This window comes from Trichechus manatus, unplaced genomic scaffold (genome assembly GCF_000243295.1).
Source record: "Trichechus manatus latirostris isolate Lorelei unplaced genomic scaffold, TriManLat1.0 scaffold00069, whole genome shotgun sequence".
Classification (NCBI taxonomy): Eukaryota; Metazoa; Chordata; class Mammalia; order Sirenia; family Trichechidae; genus Trichechus; species Trichechus manatus.
The window spans coordinates 1,368,477-1,380,746 of NW_004444005.1; the positions used below are offsets into that span (position 1 = coordinate 1,368,477).

General features: G+C 53.9%; 2 protein-coding genes across 2 annotated transcripts; one reads left to right on the forward strand and one right to left on the reverse strand.

Annotated features, from left to right (window-relative positions):
* Positions 1–888: 888 nt before the first annotated feature.
* On the forward strand, positions 889–4,925 carry LOC101355020 (25-hydroxyvitamin D-1 alpha hydroxylase, mitochondrial). The gene is made up of 9 exons (XM_004379852.1): positions 889–1,113; positions 1,764–1,954; positions 2,434–2,636; positions 2,725–2,925; positions 3,011–3,183; positions 3,375–3,547; positions 3,739–3,817; positions 4,113–4,310; positions 4,642–4,925. Exons 1-9 carry the CDS (start codon positions 919–921, stop codon positions 4,753–4,755), a joined length of 1,527 nt encoding a protein of 508 aa, XP_004379909.1. The 5' UTR covers positions 889–918; the 3' UTR covers positions 4,756–4,925.
* Positions 4,926–9,118: 4,193 nt separating this feature from the next.
* Positions 9,119–12,270, reverse strand: MARCHF9 (membrane associated ring-CH-type finger 9; the record flags this gene model as incomplete). Its single annotated transcript, XM_004380036.2, has 4 exons — positions 9,119–9,758; positions 10,006–10,198; positions 11,021–11,176; positions 12,148–12,270. Coding segments are annotated over 4 exons (807 nt in total), but the record flags the coding sequence as incomplete, so codon positions are not given.

Genomic DNA, 12,270 nt, shown 5'->3' on the forward strand with positions numbered 1-12,270 from the left:
GGGCGGGGAGTGGGAGAGTGAGGAGCAGTGAGCTAAACTGAGGAGGATTCTGAGGCTAAAAGTAGAAGGGGGCTGCCGACCAGAAAGTCCTCCCAGCCCCACCTCCCAGAGAGGACTGAGTCAGGTGAGGATTCTGAGCACTCAGCCCTTGCTCGGTCCAGAGGCCCAGAGAGATTATGTGAATTTTTCTAATTTGTAAAAAGCTCTTTCATTTCTGCTCCTCACGCCCGAAATTCCCATGGCTGGAAGGATGAAATATTTTGACCACAGACCCACCCTCCCCCGCCCCGCGCCCCGCAACAAAGATGAAGGCTTCTGGAGCCAATTTAACCCGTTAACACACCCAGCCAATTGCCCAACCTGTAAAGGAGAGGAGAGATTAGCTAGTGAAGGAAAACTTACGCTCACCGTGTGCAGAAGGTGCATCTCAAATGAGCCAAGAATTTGGGGACCTTTATAGCTGTGCCTCTTCCTGCTTCCCCTCCCGGAGGAACTGGAGGATGGGGAATTCCTGAAGATAGGCCTAAGGGGCCCGGCTCCCTGGGGAAGTGGTGGGAATACCAGGGGCTAACTAATGTAGTTCGGCTGCCCAGAACCAGACCATTTGCCCTCTAGTCAGTTCCAACTAGCCTTTCCCTGGAAAGGACCTTTAGGCTGCTGGACTAGGCCACCCTCCCAGGAGGGTACAACACGAGATCAAGGGAGTTGCAAAGGCAGCCCCAGCCCCGCCTACCGTTACTGCGAAGGCACCCGCTGGCTGCTAATCCCCCGCATCGACCACTACTGAGAAGGGATTGGCCGAAGAGTTCGGAGAGGGGGCGTCGCCGCCTCCTCGCCCAAGGATTAAATAGAGATTCGGCGAAGCAGGCAAGATGCTCCGGAGAAGCGCCCTCTTTCGCGGGCTTCCTGAACCAGACCATGACCCTGACCCTCAAGTTCAGCGCTAGGGTGTTTCATCGCGTTCGCTGGGCCCCCAAGCTGGGCGCCTCACCGGGCTCCAGAGGCGCCTGTTCAGCCCCCCGGAGCTTGGCGGACATCCCAGGCCCCTCCACGCCCGGCTTTCTGGCCGAACTCTTCTGCAAGGGGGGGCTGTCTCGGCTACACGAGCTGCAGGTAGGGGGGAAGGGACTCCGGGGGACTAAGAACTGGGGAAATTGGCTTTGACAGCTTCAGAAAAGATTCTAGTGCAGAACATAGGAGGCAGGGCCAGTGAGGAAAGGCGCCCGTGAATTATGGAAAAGGCAAGTTGGGGCTGGGGGCTATGGCTGGAATTGTGCCGAGTCTGTTCCGAAACCCAGCAGAGGAGTGCGCTCAAAAAGCGCCTTCTCACGGCGGCTGCCTGGAGGCCTTGCAAGCCCAGGACCAGTCCGTGGGAGCTGGAAGAGCGCGGTCCCCTCCGCGCGCGCTAGGTGTTTTCTGCTTAAAGGTACAGGCTTTTCTGCTCACTCAGTGGGGGCACCGCCTGAGAGGGACAGTCCAGGTGGGAAACCCTTAACGACTTCTCTGCTTTGGCTCGGCCTGATAACCAAAGAGTCTTCCTGAATGCCTGCTTTGCGCAGAGTCCCTCCGTTTTGCTCATCACGGAAACTTCCTAGGGATGGAAAGGTGGTGTTTGGAGCATCAAGAGCTGACTTGAGCTGGGCGCTAGAGGAGGAGCATAAGCTCCTCTTTCAAAGCCAGCCAATCGCTTTGGCCTTGGCACGGGTTAAAAGCTGGGGGTCCCCGGCCCAGGTCTCTAGTGTCCACTCCGCCCGTTCTCCCAGGTGCAGGGCGCCGCGCGCTTCGGTCCCGTGTGGTTGGCCAGTTTCGGGATGGTGCGCACGGTGTACGTGGCCGCTCCTGCGCTTATCGAGCAGCTGCTGCGACAGGAGGGGCCCCGGCCAGAGCGCTGCAGCTTCTCGCCCTGGACCGAGCACCGGCGCCGTCGGCAGCGGGCTTGCGGACTGCTCACCGCGTGAGTCCTCGCTGCACCCCTCTCCTGCGGCAGGTCCCGAGGAAGTCTGTCTGGAGGCGTGAAGGGAGGTCGGCCCTTTTCCCCAACATTCTGGCATCTAGGGGTTCCCACCCCAGTCTGTTTCACTCAATTTCGGGTAGAGCACCACCGTCGCCTCCGCTTCCCCACTCCTTTACCTGTGAAACCAGAATGCTAGGAACTGGGGGAACCGGTAAGAGGTTCAGTACCAGGACCTAGGTGGAACTTAAGATTCTGTGACTCGGGTTACTGAGGAACCCAGACCCCTCTGGGGCAGGAAATGAGTAACGAGACTGGGAGAAGGGAAGGCAGGGCGCAGGCAGGGCGAGTTTCTGTACCCTGAGGGGGCGGACACAACCGCTTCGCTCTCCTGGCCATCTTTTTCCACGGCAGCCGGCCCGGTCGGGCCGCCTCCACACACCCCACCCGCCCTGAGGCGCTTCTCTCCTCACCCCCAACAGGGAAGGCGAAGAATGGCAGAGGCTCCGCAGCCTCCTGGCCCCGCTTCTCCTTCGGCCTCAAGCGGCCGCCAGCTACGCCGGGACCCTGGACAACGTGGTCCGTGACCTTGTGCGACGACTGCGGCGCCAGCGGGGACAAGGCTCTGGGCCGCCCGCCCTGGTTCGGGACGTGGCGGGAGAGTTTTACAAGTTCGGACTAGAAGGTGAGTACCAGGGACAGAAGTAGGGGCCGGCATAGGAGGCACCCGACCCGGGGCTCCCAGTGCCATGACAGCGCCCCCTCCCGGCCAGGCATAGCCGCGGTGCTGCTGGGTTCGCGCCTGGGCTGTCTCGAGGCCGAAGTGCCGCCGGACACAGAGACATTCATCCGCGCGGTGGGCTCTGTGTTCGTGTCCACGCTGCTAGCTATGGCGATGCCGAACTGGCTGCACCGCCTAGTACCTGGACCTTGGGGTCGCCTCTGCCGTGACTGGGACCAGATGTTTGCATTTGGTAAGGCACAGAAACAAGGTGGGGCTGCGGGCCAGAGGGCTGCCCAGGAGTGGTGAGGCATCACTGTGCCGTTTCCCCCACGCAGCTCAGCAGCACGTGGAACGGCGAGAGGCCGAGGTGGCCATGAGGACCCAGGGAAAGCCTGAGGGAGACACAGGACCTGGGGCACATCTGACCTACTTCCTGTTACGAGAAAAACTGCCTGCCCCGTCCATCCTGGGGAATGTGACAGAACTGCTACTGGCCGGAGTGGACACTGTGAGGGTCTCTCTCTAGGCTATGACCCTACTTCCAGAGTTTAGCCTCCCCAGCCACAGGACCCATAGTGGCCTTTTAGACAAACTTGGCTTAGCACCTGCTTTGCCCCAGACTGCCCCCATATGCTGCCTCCTACACTGGATCCCCACATCCAACACCTCTGACCTCTTACCTCTTACCTGTCCCCTCAGGTGTCCAACACTCTCTCGTGGGCTCTGTATGAGCTGTCTCGGCACCGGGAAGTCCAAAGGGCACTCCACTCCGAGATCACGGCTGCCCTGGGCCCCAGCTCCTGTGCCCAGCCCCCAGCCACTACTCTGTCCCAGCTGCCCCTGCTGAAGTCTGTGGTCAAGGAGGTGCTGAGGTGAGGGGGAAGGAGAGAAGGCGCTAGAGAAAATGACAGGCAAGGGCTAGGGAAGCAGATGGTGGACAGAATAGGGAGAGAGAGCAGAGAAAAATGGTACTCCTGACCAAAAATGGGCTTGAACGTTGGGGAAGATAGGAAGGAGCACCCAGCCTCACCTTGCTGTCTCTCTCTTGTGCTCTGAAACCTAGGCTATACCCTGTGGTACCTGGAAATTCCCGTGTCCCAGACAAAGACATTCATGTAGGTGACTACATTATCCCAAAAAATGTGAGTAGAGCCTGTGAGCCCCTTTTGCTGAGCCCATCCCTCACTAGCTTGGGCCTCAGCCCTGTTCTCAACTCCCCACAAGCCCTTCAAACACTCCACTTGGCCTGAATGCCTTTCTGTAGGATATAATGGGGCAGTGGATAAATCATTCCAAAAGTGGCACCAGAAAATTTCCCCACTGCTGACCAGGGCTTGCCTTTGTCCTAGTCAATATGTCCTCTCCCGCCCCCCCACCTATGTCCCTCCCCCACATTCCTAGGCCCAAACTGACAAGTTTGTGTTCCTCTCTCACCAGACACTGGTCACTCTGTGCCACTATGCCACTTCTCGTGACCCTGCCCAGTTCCCAGAGCCAAATTCTTTTCGTCCAGCTCGCTGGCTGGGGGAGGGTCCAGCCCCCCACCCATTTGCATCTCTCCCCTTTGGCTTTGGCAAGCGCAGCTGCATGGGGAGACGCCTGGCAGAGCTCGAGCTGCAAATGGCTTTAGCTCAGGTGAGTGATCTAGACCTTATAACTTCCCCAGATGGTAGACCTCAACCTTCTAAAACTGTGAGCTCTTCTTCTCTAACAAGCATAGAAAAACATAAAACTTGGTAGACCTAATTCTCAGAAATATGGCAATCCCATTATAGGCCTGGAGAGTGAGCAAGGGGATTTGGACTTTCTTTCTTTCCACCATAATTCCTTACTCTCATTAACCAGAAATTCCCCCACCGGTGCCACCCCGACACTGACCATCGTAACACTAACTAATGCCCTTTACCAATTGAGCCCACTATTACAGAACCCTCCCGTAGTGATAGCCTTCTTCCCCCCTTTCCAGATCTTGACCCACTTTGAGGTGCAGCCTGAGCCAGGTGCTGCCCCAATCAGACCCATGACCCGGACCGTCCTGGTACCCGAGAGGAGCATCAACCTACAGTTTGTGGACAGATAGCACTGTGGACGCAGGCTGTCATCATCACCCCTGATCACATGACTTATTAGGCACAAGACCAAGAGATGTGTCTTCCTCCTGAGGCCTGTCTATCTGACCAAACTGGTTAGAATGACCATAGCTAAGTGCTTGAGGCTGCCCTGACCTAGGTGGGAAGTATGCACTTGGCCCGTACCAGCAGGCCCTGAGAAAACCATGTTGCCTCTGCCTACTCAGCCCTGCTCCTGGTCATATCATATGCATCCTTCAAGGGTCAACTCAGATCTTAACTAATAATGCTGGGTGACCTGAGGAAGGATTCAATCACTGCCATTTTGGGACTTTCACAGTGGTTTATGGATGCTGCTGGCTAAGCATTTATCACAGCATGAGCATCTGGTCTGCACCTGGCTGGTCTTCCCACTTTGCACGTGAGCCCACTGATGGGAAGGATAAGGCCTTATTCGCTCTTTATATCCTGTTAGGGTCTATCTCTAACTAGGTGACACCATACACGTTGTCAGATTGACTCGGACCATGTGGCAAAAGGGATAAGCAGCCTACCTGGCTCCGTCTAACCCCCCCGCCTTCATCTTGCCCCTGGGAAGGTGGGTCTGCCTGGTTTACGATTTTTAAAACTTTCTTTGGCTCTCTGGTCACTCTTAGGTAGGTTTGTCCTGATACTTAGTCCCCAGGCAGAGACATCATTGGGTCTGTCCCTGCCCAGGCCTCTACGTTTCTTTATATATTGAAATTGAAAAATATTCATAGTTTTGAAATTAAAAAATCAAACGTTCCATCTTTGACTTTTGACTTATTCTCCCACTCTCACTTCCTAGAAGACCTGGAGGCAAGACTCCGACCCCTATCCCCCACCTTGATTTATCAGGTCCTGGGAGTGACCCCTATAACAATGGGAGGTCTGGTTGCCTGGGAGAGTGCCTTGCATCACAAACCTGACATACTCTGTCTGTAGAGAGGACAGCCAAGTCTGGTTGGCAGTAAGAGATTTGGGGCGGGTGGGGGGTGGGCTGTAGAAATGGGTCAGGGAGCTGGGAATTTGCCGAGATGGGCAGAGGCGGCTGGTTCTTTGGTAGGGGAAGTACATTTGGAACCTGGACTGCCAGGACCCAAGAATGTCCTAGACTGGTCACTCTGCCCTCTCTGGAAAAGATGCTCAAAGATAATTTCCTTTACTGAAAGAGATACAAGAAGAGAAGTGGAGTCAGACAGGTGAAAGCAGAGTGTGGGGGTGGCAGAAGCCCCGGGGCACTGAGGCAGGATGAGGGGGTGGCCAGAGGGAGCCTCTGTTTCTCTGAGTCAGCATTCTCTGGCCCCCCACAGAGGCTGGACACAGTTCTCCCCTCGTGATGTATACACATTAACTCATCTTCCACCCAAATAAATCTCTCAGCACTCTCCTCGAAGCTCCATCTGTATCCCAGATTACTCTCCCTTTGTCAGGACTTGCCCCTTTCCTCCTGCTCTTCCCTATTCCAATTAGCTAGGTGTAGATGCAGACTTCATTTCACACTTCCTCCTCCTCCCCATCACCTCAGCCCCTTGCCCTAGCCATGGTTCCCTGATCATAGAAACTCCATTACCCACCCAGGTTTTCTGGGGGTATCTATTTATGTAAGATCTCCAGATGCAGGGCATACCCAAAGCCTAGTGCAGAGACCAAGGCTTGTGTACATTCACTGCCCCTGTTCTCAGCTCCTTCTCTACTGTATGCTCAGTGTCCACCTCAACTCCCCTATCACTACGCTTGACTTGAACCTAAGTGACCTAATTTTTAGCAGATTTGAGTTTTGAGGAAGATTAAAAGCCCAGCCTGCTCTCAGAGCCTTCTCGCTGGAAGCAGTAGTGAGGACTCTGCCCACCCACACTTCCCATTGGGCAAGTACGATTGCTCACTTGGGGAGGGCAGCAGTTCCTATGGCCCCTTTCCTGGATAAGGATCTCTAAGTTGGAAAAAGGAGAGGGGACCATGCTGATTGCTGGCCTCAACTTCCATACCAAGACCTCTACTGGTGCTGGGTGTGGGAGATATATTGTCTCACTTGGCCTGGTTTTAGGACCCAGGGTAGAAGTGGAGGCAGTGTGTTTGTGTTTGTGCGCTCGCGTGTGTCTATGTTCTTGGGTACATCTAAGTTTCCATATGGGGCCATCACTAGGGGACAGCCCAGGCTTGGCAAAGGAATCCTCACATGTATTTGTATCTACCTGAGCCCCCATCTGCCAGTATAAGTACTGGTAGTCACTCTAATTTGCTATCTCCCTTCTGATTCCCACCAGTTCCCACCAGTGGCAATTCAGTAAAGTCCGGCCCTTCTGGCTCCCCTGGTGGAGAATTATCTCCTCGGGGAAACAATTTCTCATGAAAAGATGGAAGGCTCAGCCTCATAGAATGGAAGTGGATAACCCATTGCCATCCAGTCTATTCTAACTCATTGCGACCCTATAGGACAGAGTAGAACTGTCCCATATGGTTTTCCAGGAGTAGCTGTTAAATTTGAACTGCTGGCCTTTTGGTTAGCCGCCGAGCTCTTAACCACTGCACCACCAGGGCTCTGAAAGTGAATATACTTCAATATTTCCAGTTGACTGGGAGCCTAGTTCCGCTTTGGTTCCTACACTTCCAGGCAAGTCTGGAGCCAGCACCATGGACAGCGGCAAAGGCCCCTTTTGGAGAAGGGTAGGGGATCATGACTTCCTGGGAGATACGCGGGCCCTTAATAGAGAAACATGGGGCATTGGCGGTTCAGTGGTGGAATTCTCGCCTTCCATGCAGGAGACCCAGGTTCGATTCCCAGCTAATACACCTCATGCACAACCACCACCAGTCTGTCAGTGGAGGCTTGCATGTTGCTATGATGCTGAACAGGTTTTAGCAGAGCTCCCAAACTAAGACGGACTAGGAAGAAAAGCCTGGCAATCTACTTCTGAAAATCAGCCAATGAAAACTCTATGGATCACAATGATCTAATCCGCAACTGATCATGGGGATGGCACACAGGACCAGGCAGTATTTTGCACTGTTATGCATGGTCGCCGTGAGTCAGAGGCCAACTCCATGTCAAATAACAACGATAGAGAAACATTTTCTCCAAAACGTCCACAGGAAGGAGGGAGACCAGAACCTTCCCTGAGAGAAGGCCCAAAAATAGGAAAGGCCTCTGGATCTGACTTTAGCAATGTCTAAAGTAATTATATTAATTGCTGATGAATAATTCACTTAGAAGACACCATAATTCATATAATACACATCTCCAAGGCCTCAGGAGAAACGGACTAGGCTTCAGGCTGACCCACATTTTAACCAGTCCTTCCCAAACCTTTTCTCTATCAACAACAGCCCTCTGTGCTGCTGCCTCCAAGCACAATACCTTTCAGTTAATACCTATAGTTAGGGCACATCAGGATCAGGCCTGTGACCCTGAACTTCCATGGGAGCAGCTTACACTGGGAATTCCTCTGTCTCACTCCAAATGAGTCTAAATTCACTTCTTGCCATTTCTCTGGGTAAGCACAGTACCTAGAAAGGCCTAATAGAACGCAGACAATTCCCAGAGCAAGAATAATGGCTCCAGCCTTCCTTCATCCCCCAGGCCCTGATGTTTAGGAGGGCAGAAGAACTCTCATTCTTGCAAGTAACCACCATCCTTCACATTTACAATGTACATTTCCTCTCATATTTCCATATCTATTACATCACTCAACACAAAATTCCAAGGCTCTGTTGAACTCCGAATAAAAAACATATTTTGGAAGTTGTTATACCAGCTACTGCTTGAAATAAGTGGACCATCAACTAGTCTAGAAATCTTTTTATACCATTACCAATTTTCTTTGCAATGGCATTCAACCCATCCCTTGTTTATCCTCATTCCAACTCTGTGAAGTAGACAGCGAAACCACAGCTGAGAGATATTTTTCTAAATGACACAACTTGCAGGTGGCAGGTCCACCCCTTAGATACCTCTAAGCACTGCCACCTAGCAGCCAATGTGAATTATTCACCAGCAAGTGGGAGTTATACCTCCAACTCAGCACCCATTGCTGCATTTGGGATTTGCAACCTGTGCAGAGAAACCTCCCCACATTTCCCAGCCTCCAGAAAAGCCCCAGATGAGAAAGGAGTCTCCACGTGCATATAAATGATTCTTTATGCCCTCCCCGCCGTGGGGGGAGAAGCCGTGGGAAGTCCCCCCGCCCTCATGCAGGGAACGGGAGGTCAATGTATACCAGTCTTATTGCCAGATGCCCTGTGGCCATGGGGTAGGGAGTAGGGGGTTTACAGCCCCTTTCTTCTGGCATTGGTCCCCCCTGACCAAGTCACTGCAGTAGAGCTAGGGGCCTAGAGGCTCTAGGAGCTGAGGTAAGGATGGTTCTCTCCAGGGAAGAAAAGCTGCTCTCCCCATCTGCCCACTGGCTGCCCGAGGATGAGTGTGAGGAGCTGTCAGTGAGGGCTGGATGTCATCCAGGTATCTCTACTCAATGGGCAGTAGAGGCCAGACAATGTCTCCACCTTGAGGCTGCCCGCAGAGATCCTCAGTGGTGGGAGCAGTAAGTGTGCCCCAGACACCTTGTCCAGGTGGTACCTCCAGCCAGGAGTGTGGTCAGCAGCCATGAGAGCTCATCTCTGGCCAGTGCATTGACCCAAGATCCCCGCTCCTGGCATCCACTTCAGACCGTGGTGACCCTCATGACAACCTCACGGCCAGAATGGGAGCTGGAACGGGCATCTGGTGGCCGCAGCTGTCCAAGGAGGTGCAGGATCGTGTAACCACAGCGCTGAGGCAAGAGCGTCCGCATGCGCTGGGCAGCCGGGGGGCGGCTGGTGGCCCCAGATGGGGGGCCTGTCCGTGAGGTCCTAGGGCCCAGCTTCCCTGCCGTCCCTCCCCCTGCATCTCCTCCGATGTCCTTAGTCTTGTCATAATTCAGGACCTTCCACTGCTGGTTCACTGCCTGCCAGCGCTTGAAGATGCGGTAGACTGAGGAGCCTTCGTGAACGATGAGGCCTGAGCAAGAGGGATGAGAAATCGAGGGTCAACTGCTGCCTAGACCTAGGCCAGAGGTACTTAAGCAAGCATTTCTCCAGAGTGAGAACATAGGGTTGCAATGGGCACTGGGTAAGCAGGAAAGGGGGGGCACCATGATAGCCTTAAAGGCCCCCAGTGGTGGAAAGCTGAGGGGATGGGCAAGGAAGTTAAGTGTATGAGTCTGAGGAAGATGTTGAGCAGGTAAGGGGGAAAGAGGGGCCCTCACCTATGCAGACGACATCCATGAAGCCGTACATGCCGTAGCAGATCTGAAAGAGCAGATCCTGCCGTTGCCACTTGGCTGAAGGGCTGAGTGAGGACCAGATGAGCCAGGAGATGCTGGCGACGAGGAAGAGAGAACCCAGAACTATGGCCGCAATCTGGACTTTCTCGATGACTGTCAGAGAGATGGCCTGCCACTGTGCGGGAAAAAGGGGTCCACAAAGTCATGGAAGGGGATGGAGGGCCAGGCAGTAGGTGGACCTGAAGAGGAGGATGCTCCAGGAGGCTTCCCCAAATGCTTCATGCAGGATTAACAACTGTTTCCTGATCAAACCCAGAATGTGGCATTTCTCACTTTGAGACCATTTGTCTGTCTGCTTCTAGAAAAGCAAGTGCTCTGAAGCGAGAACATCTAGGTTTGAATTCCAAATCCTAACTCCATTACTTACTGCCTGAGTAACCTTGGGCAAGTTTTCTAGTCTCTTTGGGCATCAGTGTCCTCATCTGTAAAATGAGGATAAGAATGGTACCTACCTGATAGAATTGTTACGAGGATTAAAAGAGTTAACATACTCCAAGCGCTTGGTACATAGAAAATACTACGTTTGCTATCATCATCCTCCTCAACATTATCATCTTTTCCTTTTTTGTACTCCCAGTGCCTAGAACAGTGTCTGGAACACAGCTGATACCCAATAGATGTCTTTGTGAATAAACAAATGAAGGAAAGATTTCTAGACAGCAGACTGTGGTAATGGCGAGGAGGAGTGGCTTTAGGAAAACAGTAAACAAGAAGAAATAAGCTTCTGCTGGGTAGTAGTTAAGAGCTCGGCTGCTAACCAAAAGACTGGCAGTTTGAATCCACCAGCAGCTCCTTGGAAACTCTATGGGGCAGTCCTACTCTGTCCTACAAGGTAGCTATGAGTTGGAATCGACTGGATAGCAATGGGTTGGAGGATCCCTGATTCTACTGGCTGTAGGACCCTTGCCCCAGACTCAGTATTCTCCTTGCCCCTCACCTGCAGTGGGTTCTTGGTGCTGATCGCCAGGACCTGGTACTTGAAATAGCAGAGCTCACAGCTCCAGGAGCCCCTCTCGCTGATCCAGCGGATGAGGCAGGGCTGATGTGTGCAGCGCACTGAGCCGTCGCAGCGGCAAGGGCTCAGGAGCTCCCCCTGGAGGAAGAGTGGGAAGGTGTCCTGTCAGCCATCACCACCCTGACCCCACTCAGCTACACTTCCAGAGAGGGAATCTCCCCTTCAGGTCAGTCATTGTCCCACCTTAAAAAACTCAATCCTTTCACCTAAAACAGGGAGAGAGACTAAGGCTACAGCTTAAAAAAGTTAGAACTCCCAAACCAAAGAGATGGTGGGTGGAAAGGGGTGGGGAGGTACTGTCTTCTTTTTTCTTGGACTTGAGGAGGACAGTCTTTAAGTCTTCCCAAAGGAGGGAAGAGAGGGTCAGAGCTTCTGAGCCATGCCTTCCTTCCCACACCCCATCACTGTAAATTATTTCACAGATCTGGTCCAAACTGGGGTGGGTTACGGTCCTGTCTCCAAGGATCAAAAAGGGAAGAAATCCTAGGAGTGGGTGTGGAGAATATTCCCCTTTAATAAAGGAACGCTCTCGCACTATATAGAGACACCCCCTGGCACTATTCCGGGGCAACTTTGTCCACAAAATTTAAATAAAGAAGGCTCTTTGGAATGAGAGAGAAAGTTGCAGAATGGGAAGTGAAGAAAAGTACCCCATTACTGAGTGAGGCAAGGGTGCGGGCTGGGCCCCTCCCTTCAAGGTGGGAACAGAAGCAGCGCTCTCCCCTCTGCCCACCTTCCAAGAGAACAGCCCCCTCAGCCTCCAGAGACCCTGGGGTGAGGAGAGTGGAGAGAAGGGTTGTCCCCACTAGTAGGTGAGAAGGTTTTTGAGGCTCCCGGGAGAAAGCCCCACCCCTTCCTGGAGACCCTTGCCCCCACCCCAAACACGAACTCCAGGAGTCTCCAACCAAGCCCCCACCGCACTCCATTCCCAGTCGGTGTCCCGGATCCCGCCCAGCCACCTCAGGCCCCGCCCCCTGTTCGCGGTCTCCCTAGGCGCCCCAGGTGCGCGCCCCCACCCTTCCCTGACCGGCCGGGCACCCAGGCCTGACCTGCTCGGGGCCCTGGAAGCAGATCCTGCACTGGGGGGTTCGGAGCCCGCTGTCTAGGCTGCTGCTGAGTGACAGGGCGTCCAGCGCGCCCGGGGGCGGCGGCGGTGGCGCGGGCGGCGGCAG

Coding starts and splice junctions, on each gene's coding strand:
- LOC101355020 (XM_004379852.1), top strand. CDS start 919: ATGACCCTGACCCTCAAGTTCAGCGCTAGGGTGTTTCATCGCGTTCGC. Junction 2,637..2,724: donor TTACAAGTTCGGACTAGAAG/GTGAGTACCAGG, acceptor CCTCCCGGCCAG/GCATAGCCGCGGTGCTGCTG. Junction 2,926..3,010: donor GGACCAGATGTTTGCATTTG/GTAAGGCACAGA, acceptor TCCCCCACGCAG/CTCAGCAGCACGTGGAACGG.